At 37.8% G+C, this 22,522-nt stretch overlaps 1 protein-coding gene across 3 annotated transcripts in view; it reads right to left on the bottom strand.

Moving 5' to 3' along the window:
* Window positions 1–207: 207 nt before the first annotated feature.
* The window catches only part of WAC (WW domain containing adaptor with coiled-coil), a 58,089-nt gene continuing 35,774 nt past the window's right edge, over window positions 208–22,522 (bottom strand). For all 3 annotated transcript variants that reach the window (XM_054057788.1, XM_054057787.1, XM_054057789.1), the window contains exons 8-14: window positions 20,470–20,715; window positions 18,402–18,524; window positions 17,234–17,382; window positions 13,025–13,143; window positions 5,487–5,673; window positions 2,733–2,860; window positions 208–417 (exon numbers count right to left, since the gene is read on the bottom strand). In XM_054057788.1, coding sequence (XP_053913763.1) covers window positions 348–417; window positions 2,733–2,860; window positions 5,487–5,673; window positions 13,025–13,143; window positions 17,234–17,382; window positions 18,402–18,524; window positions 20,470–20,715 — 1,022 coding nt within the window. In that variant the 3' untranslated portion in view covers window positions 208–347. The remainder of the gene's footprint in view (window positions 418–2,732; window positions 2,861–5,486; window positions 5,674–13,024; window positions 13,144–17,233; window positions 17,383–18,401; window positions 18,525–20,469; window positions 20,716–22,522) is intronic.

Raw genomic sequence — 22,522 nt, 5'->3', positions numbered from 1 at the left:
ATTTTGCAGACAGGTTTACATGTAAAAGGCTAGGTATTTAGCCACCTCAGCATTGATTAGTTTTGGATGTCTAAGCTCTGATACACATGGCTTCCCATGGCTTCACTCTACAAAACATATTTACAACGTGAAGAATACATCTACAAGAAATCTACATTTCAAGGGTTTTACAAATCATTCTTGTATCTTTCCCCTGAATTTGTCTCCCTCCTGTCCCCTTCCCCATGTCAACTTTTTTCCGCCCAGCTCAACGGTCCAAAGTCTACTCAAATGCAGCTCAAAAGTGTTAAGACTGGGCATCAGTTTAATAGTTCCTGTACTCAAAACCATGTGCAATTGTTTACTTTTCACACCATGAAGGAATTCTGATTCTTTAGCTTTTCAAGTTCTTTAATTTGTTGCCTCAAAAATAGTATCCTGCAAGAGAAAAGAAATGAATTAGCGCAAACATTTCCGTTACACAGAGCTATTAACTATCTACACAAGTACCTCTACAATTTCAGTGAATCACAGCAAGCTCCATAGCTCTATTAATAAAATTCAGATATTTTTAAATGAATTCCCAATCTTTCAATCACCTACAAACACCATATGCAGAGGCACAGAGATCTGCCGCGTTTGATACCTTAGTTCAGAAAATTAAGTTCTATATTTTATCATGACTGATATGCAGTTATGCTCAAGCCTGCTCTTCACTTCAACTTAACTTCCAGAAAAAGTGGGACACTGGAAGAGTACACTGAGTAACTGAATATTCTGAAGAATAGTATCATGCCTGTGTCATGCTGTTTTCCAGACCATACAACAAACAGAAGTGCTCATAATTTTTTTTAAACAAGCAAGTTTTCTTCTAGGCGCAACTCCTTTGTTCTAGTATTTGGCTCTGTAACTAGTGGTAGTCTTTCGTTACAGTAAGCCTTAATCTCAAAATATTTTATCATTAAAAGACATCTAAAAAAAATGTTGTAACTACGCTTGGCTTAGAAATAAGTGATATTTCTAGCAATTCCCTTATACACTTTTCCATCTACTGAACTGACATAAACAACTATTGTGATTAATGAACATTTGGTTTACATTAACTGTTTTCCAGAATTTTTAATGAATACTTTGAAACAACTTTTCATGACACTGAAGTAACGCAAGTACGTGAATGAATTAAGAAAGGGAAAACTGATGTTTCATACAAATATCCCATAAAGTCCAAAGCAACAATTTGAAGCAATACAGAAAAAGCATCCACTTCAGCTGACTTGTGGAGAACAGTTATCAAGTATGAGCCCAGAACAGAAAAAATGAATTTTCTACCGAAAAGGAGGTGAAAAACAATTAAGACAGACACACTGAAAGAGGCATCAAACTTAAAAAGGTGTGGACATATAAAATACATCAAGGAAAAGTGCCTTTTCACGTGCTGTCACCTATGGTTAAATCAACACACTTGCTTTGCCTACAGAAAGAAGTCCCCTTCTAGAACAATTTTAAATAGTTCTCTTCTGTGCAAAAGGATAGAAACAGTATCACCATTAAAATGTATTGGCTTTGATAATCCCATCCTTTGCAAAAGCCTCCCCCCACCAACTTGTTACTTATGCCATGTATTCCACATCTTTGGGATTGCAGCGAAAATAAAAGATACATGTTATCACAGATTCAGTCATAATTATCATTATCCATTGATAGCTTAAGAATACACAGTGTACAAGAAACAAGGTGCTTTTTAGTGAGCTGAACAATGACATGTTATTTCACATTGAATGCACACCCAAAACCCAGAAATGAAACCTGTAAGAAGCCAAGCAGTTCATTATAGAAATAACTATTTCTGTGGTACATTTAATGACGTGGTACATTTAATGACGTTATGACATAAAACTACAGAAAGAATGAATATTTTCCATTCTTTATTAGGAACGATTTACAAATATATTACAGCCTGCTTCTGATTAAAGGCTTGTTTTACTAACTGCCAAAAAACAAGAGCTTCTAGGTTACAGTTTGGTATTTAAACAGCATGCAATGCTATTACAGCAGCTTAAAATAGTAAATCAGAATCACTATTGAAACTGTAGTGTGACTTAATAGATGGGATAACTTCATTCAAAAAGGAAACTGAATATGAAGACAGATTCAGGATCATGATTACTGGTAAAAAGTTTCAGTGTCTATTTCAGCTCGCTGCTACTGACTTAAGAGGCAGAAGTCCAACTTCCCATAATCAACATCTCACTAAAGAACTTCAAGTTCTCCTCAGATTTCTCCTACCCAACTAATAAGCATTAATTTTTCCTTAGACTGTGATACCACCCAATTGTTCAAACTTCCTCTGGTGTTAGACATAATAAATGCCTCGTGCGAATGCTAGTGTTTAAGGCCAGTATAAACTATGCAGATGCGTACCTGCATGCATCACGTATGGACAAATATTTTAAAAAGTATGCTGAAGTAGTGTGAGTTAATCAGTTTTTCCTAAGGCACTAATGTATCTGGAAAGATACTTCTCTTCCATCTCTGTGAAAATACATACAGAAGTTGTGTATCTGGTTCTATTCACTGGAGACTAACAATTACCTGTGTGGGAAAGAGAATGTACACAGGGAAGACAGCCTGCAAACCTGACAAGCATTAGCATACCTACGAAGTTACTAGTAAATAAAGCTCATGCAAAACAATGCCCGAACAGGAATTCGATACCACCTTGAAAATTACTTAAACATAGAGCACACACTTACCTTTGCTCACGCAAAGTTGCTTGAATTTCACATACTCGAACTAAAGACCTTAAATTCTTTAATTCAGTACAAATTTCTGACATATGGACACTTCCCATGTTATGGGCTTCCTCACGTAATCTTGATGCCTGCAATGGTTACACATAAAGGTAAGGATTCAGAATCATGCATTAGAAACAAAAGGCTGCAGCCAGAGGATTGATGGATGAGTGAGCCTTGAGACAGCAAGGCACTCTTAACTTCAAAACGGAACATTCAATCAGAAGTACTTAAATTCCCTACAAAAGCCCATTTAGAATCAGAAATGAGCTGCCAAGAGACAGTCTAACCCTCGTTCATGCTAAGGCAGAGATGGTTTAGATTTCCCTGGTCCTAACAGAAGTTTACCCAACCACCTCGAAAGACAGTACATGACAAGGCTCCAAGTTTCCAAAGTAATTTGTTCACATAGTTAAAAGTCTCGTCCACTGCTTCAATGGCAGACTTAAATTTCCCATCTAAATTAAGCCTTAGTGACAAAAATAACTGAACATCATCTTATTTTAAGCTATCTTATACAAGGAAAAAGATCCTTTGCAACCCTTTTCAGGTATTCTCTTCCAGACAAACTCCATTATTTTAATACCCCCACTGTGAGTATTTTAATACTCTCTCACTTTTGGTCTTCCTATTCTCTCCCCCATTGTACTGGGGGAGAGCAAGCAAGCTGCTGCGTGGTGCCTACCTGCCTGTGGGGGTTAATCCACAACATCTGCTTAACTACTTGTACTCTTAATTTTTCCTTCCACTGAACAATGGTATCTAGCCTTGCACTTCTCAAGTTCAAAGTAGTACTTTGCGTTCTAACTCCATACATTATAAGTCTTCTTTCCTGAAGCATCTTGACATCCAGGAGTACCCTGGTCACCAGTACAACATCGTTTTGCATGTCCCACAACTCCAAAGCCAAACTATCAATAGGCAAACTATCAATAACAACAAGAAGAAAGTACTTCTTTTTAAGCTGACGGGTCATCCACCTTAAAGTAACCTCATCTAGAAGGCCTTAAAATCTTTTTACATATAAGATTCTTGCTCACATTCCTTAAAGATAAGGCAGTTATGGTGACTATTTTCCAATTAAACACACCACTGGATTTTTTTCCAGTTTTCCACATTAACTAATGCTTACGAGTTCTGCATGATAAACTCTACTGGTTCAAGTGTTTTAGCTACTAACTACTGCACAGTACATTTCTCCAAGTCTGAGTGCTTTAAACACATACCTGTCCTGGCTCTTCTACTTTATTTACTAACCGATTTTTCAGTTTACTCTGCCACCTGCTCTTGTGCCTTAATTTCAGTTTAAACTATGCATCTGGTTAGAAATCTGAAGAAACCAAGGCACAGCATGTTTTAGCCTCGCCACCTTCATCTAGCTTACCACTTCACTGTGCATTGCACTTCTACTTTCATTCACTTTTTCTTTTGTAGCAAATACCTGACTTAGGCCCCTCAAGTGTTATTATTCAAAACTCATCTATAAACAACAGTCACATGAAATCGCTTGAAATAGCAGACAGAACAATACAGCATGTAACACCAGGCACAGAGGTTAAAGTATTCAACTCAGTACATGATCACCTAGCTGGTTTTTGTTTAATTTCTTTATTACTGATAGCAGGGGGGGGAGGGGGGAAATTACTTACGCGTAGATCTATATATTCTGCATCAAGATCTATGTCACCTCAGTACACAGCAAAAATAATACTATCAAAGCTATGGGCCAAGGCCACAGAGAGAAGAAGCTGTTATACCATTTCCTTAAACACATATTCCCTAGCAATGTCCAAGTCATTTGACTCTGTACAGGTTGATCATGTCATAAAACTAATTTAAAAAAATAACATAAGAAACAAGAACCGCAATCAGAGTCCAAATGGAGTATCAGTCCAGACTGCACTCTAAAGGGTCATCCTGCAAGTTACTACCAAGAGCCTTCAGTGGAGACCTGAGCCAGCATGAGAACTACTCTTCAGAAGACATAAAGCAAACCCGGCTAGGCAAGATTAAAATCCCATACAGACTGTGTCAGACAGGGTTGCCTGCAAAAGGACTTGAACCAGACTCAGCCAATACAGTTCCTTTGAGTAATACATTCCAAGCAGCTGACATGCATCCAGTTTCTCCGTATTATCACAACACGATAGGTTTCCTGCAGTTATAAAACATGGATGGCAATTCTACTGGATTTCCCAATTATGTAAAATAGCCCAAATTCAGCCTGAGCCCTCTACATCATCTTAAAACCAGGGTACAACAAACAAGGCAGAGTTCATATTTCACTGTGTAGAGCTGACAACTCGGTGACAGAAACTGTGGAGCAGTCTCAAATACTTTAACTATGACACCTAATTCATAACATTTTCCACATAACAAAAATACCACTAGTATAAAAAATTGTTGAAAGTTATGTTCTTTGTAAATTTCAACAGAACTCTGGCAGTAAGAAAATAGTTACAAGGATAGTTATTCGTCTGAGAGAATTTTGAAAGCACTGGTACTTTAAGCAAGACTGAAAACAACTAAATGGCAATCATAAAATCTGCAGGTTTGGCCTAATGTCTCTCTCCTATCACCTTTTTCTGGCTAGGGCCAAGCACTGTGTTTTTTACAATTGCTTTTTCTAGGTTTTACAAGTATCTGCATAAGAAAAGCAGATTTTAAGCTACACATTTTGCACTCTCACAGGGAACAAAGCACCAGTGTACTCACCTGCTTTTCTGCATGATCTGCAGGCCAGCCTTGAACATGCTTTATAAGATTTTCATTGAAGTGTGCTGCTAGCGTAGGTGTTAATGAACAAGTGGGTCGTACAGATGTATTTTGTGGTGCAGGTGTTGAATTTGATGCACTCGTACTAGAGGTATGATTTGGACCTGGTGATGGGCTTCTTTGACTACTACAAAAAAAAGAATTGAAAAAGAAAGTAAGCATTTAAAGACATATGCAAAGCTATAGAGAAATTAACACTTAAAATTAATTGCTTCCAGCCACAAAAATACAGAAAGCTTTTAAATCACAGGTAAATACTTGGGATAGACCAAACCTCTACCACTTTTCCACAAAGCTCCAACTGTCTGAGTGATAAAATGTAATACAGGGTATTTTTTGTTTGTTTGGAGTTTTTCAGGTGGGTTTTTTTGAATTTCGATAACTGTTAATAGACGTAAGCTTTGACTACATTTTAGTGTTGGATAGAGACTATATATATATATATACGTACACTGTTCCTTCAAATAGCTACAAACCTAAGGTTTTCAGTAATGACGTGTCAGAGTCAAGTAGGTTTATCCAACAAAGCATCAGCAAGTATCACAATAATCATTAAGTTCAAAGCCTGATAACTTGATCTAAAAACACAGCCATATGGGCTTTGAGGAGTACAACCATTTACTAATACCAAAACATAAACACTCAGGTGACTCTGTGGTACTTCATCCTCACTTAAAAATGCCCAAGAGAACAAAAGTATCACAGAGGCAGCATGTTTGTAGCTACCAACTTGACTGCTTTATTGGAACCTATTCATACTGCTGTTTTTCCAGCTGGTGTGTTAACCAGTTGCTGGAGAACAGATGCATAGAGCCATGTTTGCTGAAGTGCGTACTGAAGATGAATCAGAAGCGTGTGCCTTGGACAAAGCCCTTAACTGTCCTCTTTCAGATCTCTGTATGCAAGCAAACACAATGTTTTCATTATCTGAACACTATACCAATACACAGCTTCTCCAATTCTCCTTTGCAACTATAATCATCAGTAAAGAACTTCTCAAATTTTTACTAAAAACTTCCCATGTTAAACTTGGCTTAGCAGTCTTGCCATTCAGTGTTCAAGATTATGGTATCTATAAAGCATTCCAGCTACTGCTTTAAGCAACATTGTTGATTTGCGGTTTGTTTTTTTTTTTTCAAACTGTATTCCTCTAATAATTACCTTCTTGCTCCACTTTATTAGATATTTCTCCTCTCTACTTCATAATGCTCCTCACGTATGGGAAAGGCCTACTTAAGAGTTTCTTCTTAAGAATCTCATCTCTTTATAAAAAGCCTATTCCTGCTGCAATGACTTAAAAAGGTAGGTACTAGTTTGGTAAATCTTTGGTAAATTGGTATGACTGACCTGATCCACAAGGACCCTTGTACTCCCAGTCTGTAAATACAGATCCTCCACCTTACACTTGGATGCTAAGCCCTCTAGGTAGAGAAGCAGGTTTTTCTGTTTCACTTGTATTACTCCTCTCACCAAAGCTACAAAATACAACCCAAACATCTAGCATTAAGCCCCAAAACCTACAGAAGCTTCCCCAAAATACATAAAAATCACTGACACTTAAATTTACTGTCCATGTGTGCAGAAGCCCCAGTCTCAGGGCCACCATGGACACTACACTCTCATATCATACGGATGCAACCACATCTGGCACAACCACCAGAGCTGCAGCTGCGCAGTTCTGCCATGTGTAAGAGTTCATTGCTGTTCTTCAACTTCTGTATTATAAGCAATAGACAATCACACTGCAACTTTTACCAGCATCAAAACTGCTTTTTGGTGTGATACCATTATCCAATGAAAGATCAGACTGTGGGGAGCTGTCTTTTCACAAGCACTGCTGTGCCAGTGGTGTGACTCAGGAAACCAGAACTTGTGCTGGGAGAGGTACGTAACCCATGGTGGGGAAGCTCAGAAGCTCACATTTCAGCACATGCTGATGCACCCTCCCATCTCTTGCAAAACCAAGGCCTTAACACTCTTACCTCCCTTTCCAGCATTCCCCCAATCACTCCCATCTCCCCGCCACACTCACAGAGAGGGCCTCTGTTTTTCTATTTCATTAAGAAGAGCTATCAGCACTAGTTATCCATGCAAACATAGACAGGTCAAGATGAAAACAATCTGCTCCATCCTCTCCACCTTTGTAAGGTAAGACAAAGGAAGCAGTAATCTTGAGCAGGGCAAAAGACCATCCTAGCACCATTAACACTGATGGCACCTTACAGTTACAACGCTCTTTGGCACTGCATATACAGAGAAATAGTTGTACTGATTATGTAAGTACCTAGCCATTACTGTTAAGACTATGTTTAAAATAACTCTCCTACTGGCAGCAGCTTTTCAACACAGGCCATAATTTCAGCCTACTTCTTAAAACTTTACTACTTGCCTGCAAGTGATATAAAGTATAATGAAGAAACAACACATTTGAGAAGAATCTCAATTCATTACCTAACCCACCTCCTTGAGGAATGAAAACATCCTCGCATAATGCAGCTATTTTTACAATCCAGTGTGCAGTCATTTATCCTCATCATCCTCAGTTGCAAAGAATTACAGCAGGTTTCCAAACAGCCAAAAAATCAGGTACAGCACACTGCTCCATGGCAAAGACTTGAGCCTCACTCCTTTCACTAACCCAAAACTTAGGATGTTTTAAAAAATCATGCAGAAAGATTTTGGCAGGCAGCTTTCGTAGAGCTGTGTACATCAATTTCCCCCGATTTCAGGCAGCAGAAGTTGCAAAAGGAAATATATGATGTAACTGGCAGGAAAAGTGCCATTTGGGTTTTGTGCTCTGTGTTCTCTTTAGTAATTGGTTCAACCATGGACAGGTGTAAACAACTGTACAATGTGCAGGTGATTGGGAAAAAATGGCATTTAGATTTTGAAGCTGGACTTGAAACTAGTCAACAATGTGATGAGGCACAAGGGCAAAGGAAAGGTTAAGAAGCAGGTGGGCTGTCCCTCTACAAGGCACAGAGACCATGGGGAAATCATGCCTGGCCAACCTCACTAACTTCTATAATGAGATGACTGGCTCAGAGAATAAGAGGAAAGCAGCAATACTGTTCACACTGACTTCAGCAAGGCCTATAACACCATCTCCCACAGTACTGTTTTAGCCAAACTGTTCACTTATCCTGTCCGTATGTCATATGTGAGGAGAGTTGAAAATTGAGTGAATTGCTGATCTCAAATGCTGCAGTCAGCAGTGCAAAGACCAACCAAAAGCCAGTGACCAGCACTGTCCATCACTGATTATATACCAGGCCAATACTTTTTAATGTTTTTATTAAAAACCTAAACAGTGCCACACAGTGCATCTTTAGGAGTTTGCAGATGACATTGACTTGAGGGAGCAGCCAATAAGCTGGAGGGTAAGTTGTTATTTAGAAAGACCTGTATGGGCAAACAGGAACAAAGTTCAAAAAAAGCAAAAGCAATGTCCTACACCTGGGGTGGAATAGTATCATGAAATAGTACTGCAACAATCAGCACAGGCTGAGTGGGTAGAAAGCAGCTTTGCAGCAAAGGACCTGAGGATCCTAGTCGACAAGTTAAATGAGTCAGCAATGTATCCCTGTGGTAAAGCAGACTCAGCACGTCGGGCTGTATTAGCAAGGGCTTGGTTGAAGAAAACAATTCCTCCCCTCTCTTCAGAGCCTGAGGTCCACAGTACCTTCAGCACCATATACTGGGGGCCAGAACTGGAAAAGAATTAAACGACCACACCAAAGGAATGCGGCAGAGGACCACACAGACGACAGCATGTGCTTCAGCTCCTCACTATCAAGAGAAGTTAAAAGTTTTTTCAGTCTGGAAAAGAGAAGTTTGAAGGAAAGGGACTGAAGAATCTTCCTACTGTTTGAAGTACCTACAGAGAAAGCTGTCAGCCAGAGACTTTTCAGAGGTATGCAGTGATAAGAGGCAGAGACACAAGCTGCAACAACGGAAATTCTAATTTGACAGGGAAAAATCATTCACCATAAGGGTAGTCAAACATTAGAAGATGATGCTTGGAGATATTAAAAAAATCATCTAAACAATGCCCTTCGCAATTCAAATTTGCCAATTCTACTTGGAGTTGAGACTTTGGCTAGATCACAACTAGAAGCCCCTTCCAACCTGAATTATTCCATGCTTCTGTGTATTCATAAAACATCAGCTTTGTGACAGTGCAGAGAAAGGCTACATTTATTAATTAAGTAGGAATGAGGCATCACCTTCAATGCTTATTTACTACTCTGTTCTAATAGGATCAAAGTTCCCCTACAATTCGCATCCTCTCAATTTATTAACCCGGCTTCTGTGATACCAACTTCATGCAGAAATATCAAATGTTTTGGGAAAATCACTAAAATCTGTGTGTTCTCAAAAATATTTGTATCTCAATTACAAATAAAACATGATGTCACAAAATATCCTAGCACCACTATTTCAGCAGTAGGGGGAGCTACGAATGCAGCAATGAGACAGTTCCAAACTACTGCTATAATAATAAATGTTTCAATAAAGCCAAAGACCTGCCATAGCTTCTGGTTGAGTTACATACTGACTACATGCAGGTAATGGAATGCTTCCAAATAGGCAAAAACATCTGTACAAGAGTATGAGAACATGATGGATCTGAAATGTACTACCACAAACTACAAAATCGTACAATTACAAAAAACAGGAGGGAACACCTTCCCCTCCAGCAGTTTTGCATTTTCTAAAGTAAAGGAAAAATACTTCCAGTCCTTTTACAAATAAAGAAAAAATAGCAACCTGACAAAACTATTAATTATGAAAGCACTTATTTAGTTCTATTTTTAAAGCAGCCATAATTCATTATGTGTCTTTGGAATCATATCTTACAAAAAGACTCACTGTATGTCTACGCTGCATTAACTTTCTAACACACATGACCAAAATGTGTGCAACTTTAAAGTTATCAATAGCTATCTATGTATTTCTCAGATAATATTTCCAAACACATTAAAAATAATTTTAGCTCCGTTGGCTTAAAACTTTTAATAATAGTAAAAGCAAAGGAAATGTAGTTGTGATGAACTTCTGCACAATGAATCTGCACTTAAGATTGCATTTTTCTACAGCTTAATTAATAGACCTTTCTTTTTTTTTTGGGACCACTTGTCCACAGTTCTGGTAGCTAGGTTGTAGTTCATTCCTATAAAAAAAAGCAAAGGGAGTGAGCCAAAGCACAGTTCATAACCCAATGGACTGCTTTCACCTATGTTCACCTACGAAGGAATAATCTGTTCTATATCAGTTCAGAAATCTTTTGCAGATCAGCAAATCTACACCTGAGCTGGTCCATTTTCATTCAACCCCACTGCACCGAACAGAAGAAAATACCAGTTGCACGTTTTTTTCCAAACCACTTGCTCCTTAATCTTCCATTTTTTGCAAATGAGACACTTCCAAAGAAACAGAATATATGAACTCGTGATGCACCATATATGATGCACCATATATAACATATAACAGTCATACATATATAACATATATATAACAGTCACAAATGCGTAACAATTTGAGAGATACAGGACACTAAACAACACTAATATTGTCACAATATCTTTGATACTAGCATGCGCACTGTTCTACCTGTGCACTGCATCCTGTGCTGCCTCCTTTCCAAACACAGGACAGTGCTACCTACATGACACCTCTGCTTCAGTGGTACAACTGGTGTGATGAACTCAGCTTCCCTTTTCTAGCAAAATGCTGGTGCCAAGCAAAGCAATTATTCGCAGGGGGTCAGCAGATCACTAAAGGGAACTCGATGTGGGTAACAGTTAAGCCAGAGTAGGAAGCGTATAAACCCACAGGGAGGGAGTAGTACAGATTAGCGGGCGAAACGCCCACCAGTATAACTTCACACAGACTCCAGGCCATGGTGAATGTTTCCAAGAATAAGATTATCTTCAGTATTCGGATTTCTTATGGAAAAAGGCGATCAGTAAAGGACAGAAGGATCTGTGACAGACAGCTGCTCCCCAAAAATCTCACTGCGCCTTACAGAAAGGTCTAGTCCCTTTATTAGAAAGGTTTAGCTAGTTGTCAAGTGTAATTTTATTTTTGGTACCATAATTCAGAAAGACAGCACTATTCATAATTACTAGAAGACCGGAGCTGGTAGGCTATACCTTTATTCTACACCCATAGGTGAAAATGAGTTGTAGGTTAGACATCTGGCAAAGTTTAGAACCCAGTGTCTGTAAGACAGGTAACATTAAAGACTCAAAAACTTCAAACTTGCTTCTCTTTATACCCTCACTAATCAATATCAGTGTTTCCAATAAAGCAGTCACTGGGACAGGACTGATGAGCAAACAAACTAAAAACCCACATCCCAAAAACCCAAACAAAAAACCAACCCTCTTCTCCCCACAAAACCAGGAAAACCCAACACAGATTTGAAAAACCTAAGAATAAGTTTGTACATTGATGACACACAATCAAAGGTGCCCTGTATAATTAGTCCCAGAAGGGCAGAGAAAAGGACCTCACTATTTCGTGATTTGAAAAGAACCACGTCACTTCTGGTGTGCTGACAAGCAAAGAGTGACAGGGTTTTGTTGCTGAGATTTTTTTGTGTTTTGTTTTTTTGTTTGTTCTATTTAACATCATACCACATACATTATTCAACTACTCGAAGTCTCTTTTCACAGTGCAACACCTTGCAGATCTACAGGAATCCATTGTGATGATGCACTTTTTGAAAAGTTGGCCTGCAATCTCCTCCTACCACATTCCAGGCCATGAATCCATCACAGAAAGATCTTAGGATAAATCTTTGGTTACAGACCCTGGAAGCAATGCGATGAAGTGCACAGCATCCTTACACAATGAAAAGCCCATCTCCCCAAAAGAAAAATTTCAGACAAGATACTGATTTTAAATCCACCTTGTAAATCCATGACTAAATGTTCCTATCATGCAACTTCTGAATATGTTGCAATGTTGACAAAAAAATTGGCCAAAGAAAAGCATTTGTGAAACTTATTTTGTGTTTTAATGTTTTTCATTTAAACAGCAAAATTGCCTGATAGACAAAAGTTCTTACTAATTTAAAATCAAATTACACTACAGCAAGACACCACAAATACCTAACACTAAGCAAATTACGTTAAAGCATTTAATCCCATAATTGCACAGAAGGAAGCAAACCCTCCAAACTCAGTAATCACAATACAAGGAATCACTCGTAAAATTGACTCCAGAGTGACAGGGCAGAAATACTAATTCTGATTTGCTTCTGTGAATGGAACTCTAGTGATGGGGCTAAAATGGAGAATCCACTGCATTAGCTCTGTTTCAGAGATATTTAGCTGCATCCTTTCAATAGCAGAGTTAAATCATATATCCAATAAATAGGGCAAAGGGGAGCTCACATGTTGCAACGCATACAACACACACTGGATCCAGAGCAAATAGAGCTGACAGCACAGAGAAATATTTTAACATACCTTGAGCGCTGAAGACTTCGTGGAGAGGCAGGTTCATGACCTGCCTGCTTGTCAGCTATTACCGGCTGCGGAGGTGCTGCCTGTGAAGCTGGTCCTTGTTTAATAACTGGAGCAGCAACCTGGAAAGTTCAAAACTTCATTAGATTTCCTCCACAGTAAATATGAAGTGTAAAAACTAGAGGAAGGCATGTAAATTACAAATTTACCAGTGTGGGCGTTTGATACAAGGTTTTTCATTGTGAAGAGCATAAAAGTTCTGCCGAAGTGTTTTAATTAAAAAATCACCTTTAGTTTCAGAGCTTTTTTCAACTAAAATAGAAAGACTACTTAATAGACAGAAGCAAATTTAGATCCAACTGATTTGTCAAAATGCTGCAAGTTTATTAGGTCGAATAGTTCAACACAATTTCCTTTTTCACCATATCCTCCATGTAAGCACCAAGATCATTTTTAACCTCAGAAGACTTGTTCATTATCCAAAGAAAAATTTTCACTTAATAAGTTAAAATTTTCACTTAAAAAGTTACAAGTTACCTACTTTAAAATACATTATGCAGTGTCAAGAGCATAATTAGGTCATAACCATATTATAACATCTCTATCAGAAACGGAAAAAAAACCTAAGGCATAATCATCAGTAAGCTACTCCCCCTTCTTAACTGTTCTGCCAGTTCTAAATTAATGAATGACTAGAAAGAAGTCAGCAATGGTTTTTGCTTTTTCTTTGTAGTACACATTCACATTCAAGACACTAAAACATCAGCAGTCAGATACAGTCTTCTTTCTGTGAAATCCAGAACCACAACAGAACGAAAAGGATGGGAATACACTAGTGTCTAAGTTGTAGAAAATGGAATTTGAGATACATTTTTTTTGCCCCATATTCCACATAACTCTGTCCTTTCTGAAGTACATACAAGAAAAGAACTAGCTTCAAAATTTATCCCCCACTCTGCGAAGTCAAGCTAACAATTTTAAGAAAGAGGGAAGGAACAAAAATGAACTCTAGGGATCTATAAAGACAAAAAGCATGAATCTGGCAGCCTGCTTGACATTCACTGACATCAAGCTGGTAGATTACTAACTAGTGGCCATCTAAATCTCCTTCTGGTTTAGATTCTCTCAGTTTTAGAAACAGACTCCAGTGAAACAAACCACATGAACTCAGATAGCATCTGCCAAAGTAAACTCAAGACATAACTTCATTTATTTAAATATACAAGAAACATTAATGTAATCTCAAACCTATTTATTTGTCTAAGACTAAAAGCCACCTTTTAAAATCATCATCAAAACCCACAAAGTCTTAATAGCACATGAAGAGGTTGTGTTTCTAGTAAGAAAATCAATAAAATTATACAAAAATCAATATTATACAAAAAATAACAAATTATACAAAATCAATAGAATTATACAGCTAATGGGGTGCAAAACAGTAGCAGTTCATAGTCTGATTTATGAAATAAGACTACCCAAGTATCTTTATGAAACATATGACATGAAGAACTTTGCTATTAATGCCTGAATTTTGCTCACTCTGTGAACAGATTTAACTATTTAGACTGTACAAACAAAGAAAAATTTCAATAGGGAAATCCATCAGAAATAACACAATCACCTTGCAGATTCAAACTGGAAAACTAAACAGCTCCTTAGCTGGTAAAAATAAAAAATGGACTGTAAAGAAAAACTGGGATTTGTGAGGTAAATGAGCTACAACACTTCCTAAGTATACCCTATTCTCCAAGTAATTCAAAGACTGTAAGCAAGTGTACCAGAACAGAAAAACAACAAGGGCTAATAATCGGAAAAAAGAAGTTCCATAAGCAATACTCTCACTGAGCTTGAAAGGTCTGTGTGACACGTGTTGCACAGTTATTTTGCAGAAATGCAGAATAGCTTCTAAACATACAACAAAGGCACAGCTGAACAGCAAAACACAACGTCTAGGATCCTGGAGCCTGTAACACCTGAGCTGCCACACGCATACAGCACAGCTCCAGATACTTACCAGCCTGAGTTTAAAATCAGTACTAGTCCATGAAGTAACAGCCCCTACTGAGCAAACAGCACTACACTGTTCCCAGAGCCAGCGGAAGTATCTGTGCATCCAGCACTGGGCTCTGCTCGCATGCTGCCAGTTCAGTTTTGTCTACAGCTGCTGCATAGAAGTAACCTAAGCCAAGTAGCTTGTGCTCTGAAACCAAGCGTGTCTTGGCACAGCATTGTATCTTGATTGTGCATCATTTACCTCAGACTCTTAGTTCTGGATAAGCCAACCTGACTGACATATCCAAAGCAGTACTAAAACAGACATGCTCCTATTGGAGCTATCACCACCTAAGTCCTCATCTCAATCCCATCTTATGGAACTGAATTATGTAAACACAAGAACTATCAAGGAATTTCTTTCCCTGCTCAACTGGAAAAGTAACTGCTTTTGAACCAGAACTTGTAACTTCTGGGACTAACAGACAAATAATGCATGCTAATATTTCAAAATAAGAGGTTCTCTTTGCAGCAGAAAATGGAAAGAACAATGTTGTAGTGAAGTTGGGGGAGTACACAGGGAATTGGGGGTAGAGGGGAATATCAAACAAGACTGGTCTCACCCCAGCATCTACAGGCATGCTTCTTACGCTAATAAGATGGAATACTCTGTTGGTCAGTTCTAGGTCACCTGTCCTGCCCACCTCTCCCCGCAGATGTGACTTTTTTTTCACCTCTGACTTATAGCACTCTGTCAGCTCAACGATGGTCTTGTAGGAATGAGTACAAACAATGGCCTTTCTACCTACCGATGCCCTGTGTTATCACTTCTAGAGCGAAACACTCTGAAAAATATCCCATTAACTCTCAGAAAATGAAGTTACTTAGATGAGATTTAACTGAAAAGTTGGAAATTTGATTCTACTTCAGCTCAAACCAGAACACTGGGTTAAAATCCAGGGGTCTTAACCTTAAAAGAAAGAGCTGTACAATGAAGAAACAGGACAAGTTCCTATTGCATGACAACAGCAAACCTCTAGGAGAGGCTCAAATCCTCCTCAACAGACTTATATTTTCCACAGCCAAACAACACTGTAAAGTGCTAAATTTTGGGGTTGGTTTTTTTTTTTTTTTTCTTGCCTAAAAGGCACAAGAATGTTATGCCCTGCAGTTCTACCTATCACTAAAAAAAAAAAAACCAAAACAAAACCAAAACCCAAACTATCTTGAACGTAAAAGGCTATTTTTCACCAGAGGGTGCAAATCAGTAGCTGTGCCTTCAGACCCCTTCAGTAACAAAATTCTCCTTCATAATAGGTCCTTTAATACAGTACCTCTTCCCACCCCTGCTCTGTAGTATGAATCACAAGTCTTTAAGCAAGAAAAAGGATCCTCTTAGGAAAAGTGGAAGTTCATCTTGAGTGACTATACATCTACATTCCTCATCTAAACACAGCAGAACAGAATCTCTGATCTGCTGGACAGAGAACTTCTATAAATAAATAATCTCAGCTTCAGTCACATTTATTCCTCAATATCACCACTTGCAGTATATGGAATACTAAACTCAGATTCTGCCAAAGACACTTCTCTGAAGAGTGACCCACTAGATGGATCACACAAAAAAGAAAGTAAAAAGGACAACTTTATGTTTTCTACTGCATCCTCAGGAAGAGCCTTAGCACCTTATTCGTTAGCCTCAGTTAATGTTTCCTAACTTCTGATACAATTAAGGAATTCTAAATGAATGGAGGTGAAGGGACAGGGACAAAAAGAGATGTCATGTTATTGACCTCATAAACACCTAGAACATTTCTAAACCAACTTCAAGACTATATCAAGTCAACCTCCTCAAGAAACTCCCATTCTAATAATCTTTTATTGGCTGAAGTCCATAGAACAATATCAGCTGTTGCCTTTGGAGAAACTTTTTGTCTCAATTTTAATATTTTAATATACTGATCTCTTGGTAATATCTCCAGACAGCACCTGAAGTGAGCAGAAGATTTTCTTCAAGAACAGAGGAGTGTATTACGATTGTATGCTAGGATTGTACAGCACAGTAGTTGCTTCCAGTTGGTTTTATTTCTATTGAGAAAGACAACATACATATTTTATTGTCTTACATGTAACTGCTAGAACATGGATATAAGGCAGCAATACTTAGTACTCCTATAATGGTTTCTTACTACAATACGGCACAAATCAAGAGTAGCTTACCTTCTGCTGCGATGATACCGGTGGCGTAGTCATCAAAGGTTTAAGTGGAACTGTGTTAGTCTGAGGCGTGCTTATTCTTGGAGATACATATGATCTTGGAGATGAGGCATCAGATGTTAAAGACATTGGAGATTGATTAGATGGCTGAGCTGTGAAGGAACAAAAAAAGATTTTTTTTAAAGAAAAATATATCCTATTTTAAGTGTGAATTAGATTTTATTTTGGTACTCTGCAGCATGCTGTATTAAATAACATACAAACATACTCAAATTGAGATGCTCAGAGAGCTGAACAACTGGAACAATCAAATGTTCAACAAACCTTAACTAAAGAATTTTTTTTCCCCAAACCCTCCACTTCTAAAACTTGAGGGGAGTGGGAAAGAGCAAAAGCTATTATGTAGTGCTTTTTACACATAAAAGGGACTAAATTAATTTCACTTGCAATTCCTATTGTAGATTGCTCGACTCTATTTAACCAAAAGAATGCATGAACAGTTTATCCAGAAACCTATTCACCAATTCTAGGAATCTACCAACACTCCGCCACTCGTGTTTTAATTACTAAGAAATAGCATTAGCATAATACTGCTCACCTACTGAATCACGACTGCACTTATTGTTTTGGTTTAAGTTTCTAGCTGTATTAAGTTACAAATCACAACAGATTGAAGATACCAGAAGGAATACCTTGCCTGGAAGCTGAAAAATACTATTTACAGAAGACTACAAAAAAACCTGGCAGCTAAGTTCTTAGAAGAGTTTATTCTAAGGCCTCCCTCAAAGAATCACAGTTGCACAGTATTACAAGAAGGGTGCTCAACCAAATAACAGTTGTGTTTTATATTGAACATTAAAAAATGTCTAATTAAGGTTCAGAATAAATTGAGAAGTTCTCGCACATGTTTGATGGTACTCATGTAGCATTAGTTAACGTACAAAGAAAATCCCAAAAGGCAAGACACAGAAGCACATTTACTAAGTTGCATGTCAGCTTCCTGCTTCCAAAGCTAACAATTTCTTATCCTGTCTTTGGAAAAAGAAGTCATTCAACATCTTCACACCAGATGGCCAGAGGTATGACAAGACACAGCTTCTACAATTTCAATTGAATCAGCCTTTATAAAATGCAATGTAACAGATTTACGTAAGTGAAGACACTTGAATACCTTGCGTAGACAGTTGTGCAGCTTGAGAAATCAGGGAAGTGATATTGAAAGCAGATGGTCCAGCAGTAAGAATTTTATGGAGTATAGACTGCAGAGAGGCTTGTGTCACAGCTGCTGTTAGAACTGAAAACAAACATTTTGATTTACTGGCAATTCCAGGACATCACTTTAAACTGTTCAAAGTTGCTAAATACATTTAAGCCATAATTTTCTTTCTGATTTTGCTCCTATATACACAACAGATCAGAGAACAACGTCAACTATTTTTCCATGACTTGAATTTGATTCACAAAGGCCTGTCTAACCAAGTCCTTTATTTAGTAGCTTTGCCTGAGACATACGCTAAAAAATTACTTTAGAAAATAACTTCAACCTTTCAGCTTGACCTTGCATATTAAATAACAGTTCTTGTAAAGACAAAGACAAAATTTGCTCAATTTGTTATAGTACTAAGCAGAATTGGGGGGCGGGGGGATTTAAACCACACTTTTTTTTTTTTAAATAAAAGAAAAATGTAAAAAAGCTGGATCATTTCAACTCCCTAGAAGAGATGGGGCAGGGTGGGAATACTTCCTGTTCAAGGAAAAAGAAAAGTTAAAAATTCAGTGTTTCTTCTTTAAAAAAAAAAACAAAGTATTTGTTCTGGGTTTAGCTGTCCCATCCCCAACTCCTCCTGTAGAAATTAATCATTTTCAACCAACTGTTTTAAAACTCCATTACATAGGAAGAGCATCTCACAGCATGAGCTGATGAGACCCGGCCTCTCAACTAATCTTTCCAAACAGGTCTGCAGCCTCTGTGGGATACTTTCTGAATATACACTACCCATGCACAAGTCTGAAAAACCTGACTCACGAGCACAAACATAGAATAACTCTGCCTCATGTGCACACTAAAGGCAGTCCTGCTGCACAAGCTGAAGTCACTCTGCCCATGAGGATCTGCCAGCAAGGTACTTGTGCCAGCAGAACAATGCTAAAGGCTCTTGTTCCAGGACAGACACAGCTGCTGCTCAGATACAGCAAAAGAAAATGACTAGGAACTCAAATTGACAGCTTTCTAATAAAATACAACTGAAGTCTTGATCAGACTTCTCATTTTTTAATACAAATCACCATGATACTCCTACATTTTTAGTTCAACCTAGCGCACTGGAGTTCTAAAAAGCTTCTCCCTGCACAGGAAAAAACAATAACCTCCTCAACGATTAGTACTGAATGAAACTATAATATTAGCTGATTAAAAGGAAGACAATTGACAGCTCCTCCTAATAAATTATCATAATGTATACAATAGTAATATTTTACTTCCATGATTTGCACCTTTTAAAAGTCAATTAACTCTGGGCACTACATGGAAATGTTTTTCTTCCTATTTACATCAGCGATCAGTGCATAAGAAATTCAAAGAAACAAATAAAAAATCCCACACAACTTCGTTCATCAGTAACCTGCCACGCGCAGACATCGTATTATATAAAATTACATTCAAAATGCACCAAGTCTACCTGTTCTTGCAGCAAATGGCACTATAGCTACTTCTAAACTGTCTTCTAATAAACTAACATGACAAAAATTTAAGAGATACATCAACTACATGCACATAATGTAACTTGCTAGCAAAATTACTGATATACTATATTTACTCGGAGGCAAACATGCTGTCAGAAAAAATGTTACAGCCTAAGCATCCCTAGAAGTTTCAGTATTTGCAGGCAGATACTATTAGAATAGCAGCACAAACTATAGAAAACAAAGAACACGGCACAAAAGAATAAAAAGTTCTAAATTTCATGCAACAGATTATCACTGATGCAGCAATTAGGTCCCCAGTCTCAGACTCCTCACATGGATCAATATTTATCAGCTTACTAACCTTAAAAGTTACTTCATTTATTTAAAAAAGTTTAACAGAAAAAAACCCCCACAAACAGTTTTATTCATTCACTTTGAAAGAAAAGTAAGGCTTGCTGTTACTATAGCTTAGTATCCAATAACATACTAATGCCTGTAAATAACATACTAATGCCTGCAAATAAGAGATTACCTCAACTCTGAAGATTCCTTACCTTCATTGATTTTGGATATATCTACGCTAGAATTATTAAGCTGCAAGGTGGCTTGCAGAGCAGGCAGCAGCTGTCGAAGGAGATTTGGGTCCTGAAGTAATGGAGGAATTGGTGACTGCGGGACAGGTGAGACAGGAACTGTAGGAGCAGATGCAGCAGGCGCAGAAGTTGGATTCAGTCCAGAAGCAGAAGATGTAGAAGGAGTTGTGCAAGTATGGGATACAGACTTGTCCACAGACGCAGACTCTGAACAGAAGACAGACAGCAATTTTCATTTTCCTCAATACAAAGTGACAGCTTCTCACTAGTTCAATATTCATATTAACTTCAGAAGATCAAATGCTTAACTATCATTATAAGAAAAAAATTAACAAAAATTAAAGATATTTGACATCTAGTGTAATTTATGTTACTGACTCTAGTATTTATTAGGAACACACACGAAAATTTTACACTTCAAGATACTGGATTGAAAGCTACCAGTACTACAAACAGGATTTTTCCCCCCCCCCGTGATTTTTAGGGCAAACAGGGGCCAAAAATTTCTTAGTTATTTTTTCATTTACTGTGCACATACTCATATTCTGTGTTGATGATGCCAATCTTTCTTTGGAAAACATACTAGGAACAAAAACCTTATAATCTATGGAGTTTACAAGCAGGCTAATGTGTCAAAATCTGAGGGGAAGGTATAAGCCCCACTTCGTTTATTCAGAGACCAGACTAAAAGAAGCTACAAAATGAAGACCAAGTCTATCATACGCAATTCAGCTACATTGCTCAGGATTCAGAGACAGGATAATGAGCCATACTAGAAATTTAAAACAAGAGCTGTTGACACAGAAAAACATCTGAAAATTTATCTGCCCATAACTAATTTCAAATCTTTCAGCTCCTCCTGATGCATCAAGACCTATATACTTTGTTTTACTAGTCTCCTTTTAGCAAGTACCAATACTTGTTACCCACAGAAAATGCTTAAGTTCAACTATACTGTATGGAAATTTGTTCTAAATAATGTGAGTTATGTGATTAATTTTGGTTTCCAGTTAACATGAAAGTTTCTCCTCTGTTCCAGCACTGTAAGAAATTCCTGCTCTGAAAGTATTTCCACTTCCTACAGGCATACCATCAGTCATTTAAGTATTCTTCCTCTAAGGAGCCTGCATTTCAATTTTAACTTCCTCTTTTCTCATCCCCATTAAACTCTTCAGAGACCCCTGACCTAAATTCTGCCAAGACTAATGCCTCTGCAGAACCAAAGAGGTTGGATGAAGAGTGGAAATACAGATATGGATCCAAAATCTCACCCAGGATGCTCACCCATAATATTGAAGACATGGATTTTAAATCCACCTCCAACTGGGCAGAGAATGGCAACCTGGATACTCCACATCTCGGACAAAAATCCAAATGAAAGCTAAAATAACCAGCTGGGAAACTCTTTTACTTTAGAGGTGTGTTTGGGGTTTTTTTCCTTTGAAGAGATGGTCAAGCTATGAAGAGGCTTTTAGTAAAGAAAAAATATGAAAAGGGTTTGTTTTACTGTGTAAGAAAAAAATATTAGAAAATTCCTAAAAGCTTTTGTTTTCTGATAGCCTTAATTGCAATTTTAGAGGCTAAATTATAGAAAAACACTAGAAAAATAAAACAATCACTTAAGTGAGCATCAATATGTAAAGCAAACGAAATTAGAAATCTCTGTGTAAAGAAAGTGGACTTCTGTTTCCATGCAGTTACAGCAGAAATAATTCCTAGGAGGTCACAAATGCTAAAAGCCCAAAAAAAATATTTCGACCCAAGTAGCTGAGAAATCTAAACCAGAAAAAAAACATGAAGAATCTGTATTTAACAGATTGCAAGGATGCAACAGCCAGGGCACACCGACATATCTGGATGTTTCAGGCAAACTTCTAAAAAAGAGATGGCCTTATCTAGTCACAAAATCCCAAGGACAATGGGGTGGCTTTCCATTCTATATGTAAAATGGCCTGGTCACTTGGCCAGGAGCTTTCATGGGAAGAACTTACAAAGGGAAAGAAGTGTTTACAAA

The sequence above is a fragment of the Cuculus canorus genome, chromosome 2 (assembly GCF_017976375.1).
Source record: "Cuculus canorus isolate bCucCan1 chromosome 2, bCucCan1.pri, whole genome shotgun sequence".
In the NCBI taxonomy this organism is placed as follows: domain Eukaryota; kingdom Metazoa; phylum Chordata; class Aves; order Cuculiformes; family Cuculidae; genus Cuculus; species Cuculus canorus.
The sequence above is the reverse complement of the archived record's forward strand: the minus strand, read 5'-3'. Positions and strand labels throughout refer to the sequence as shown.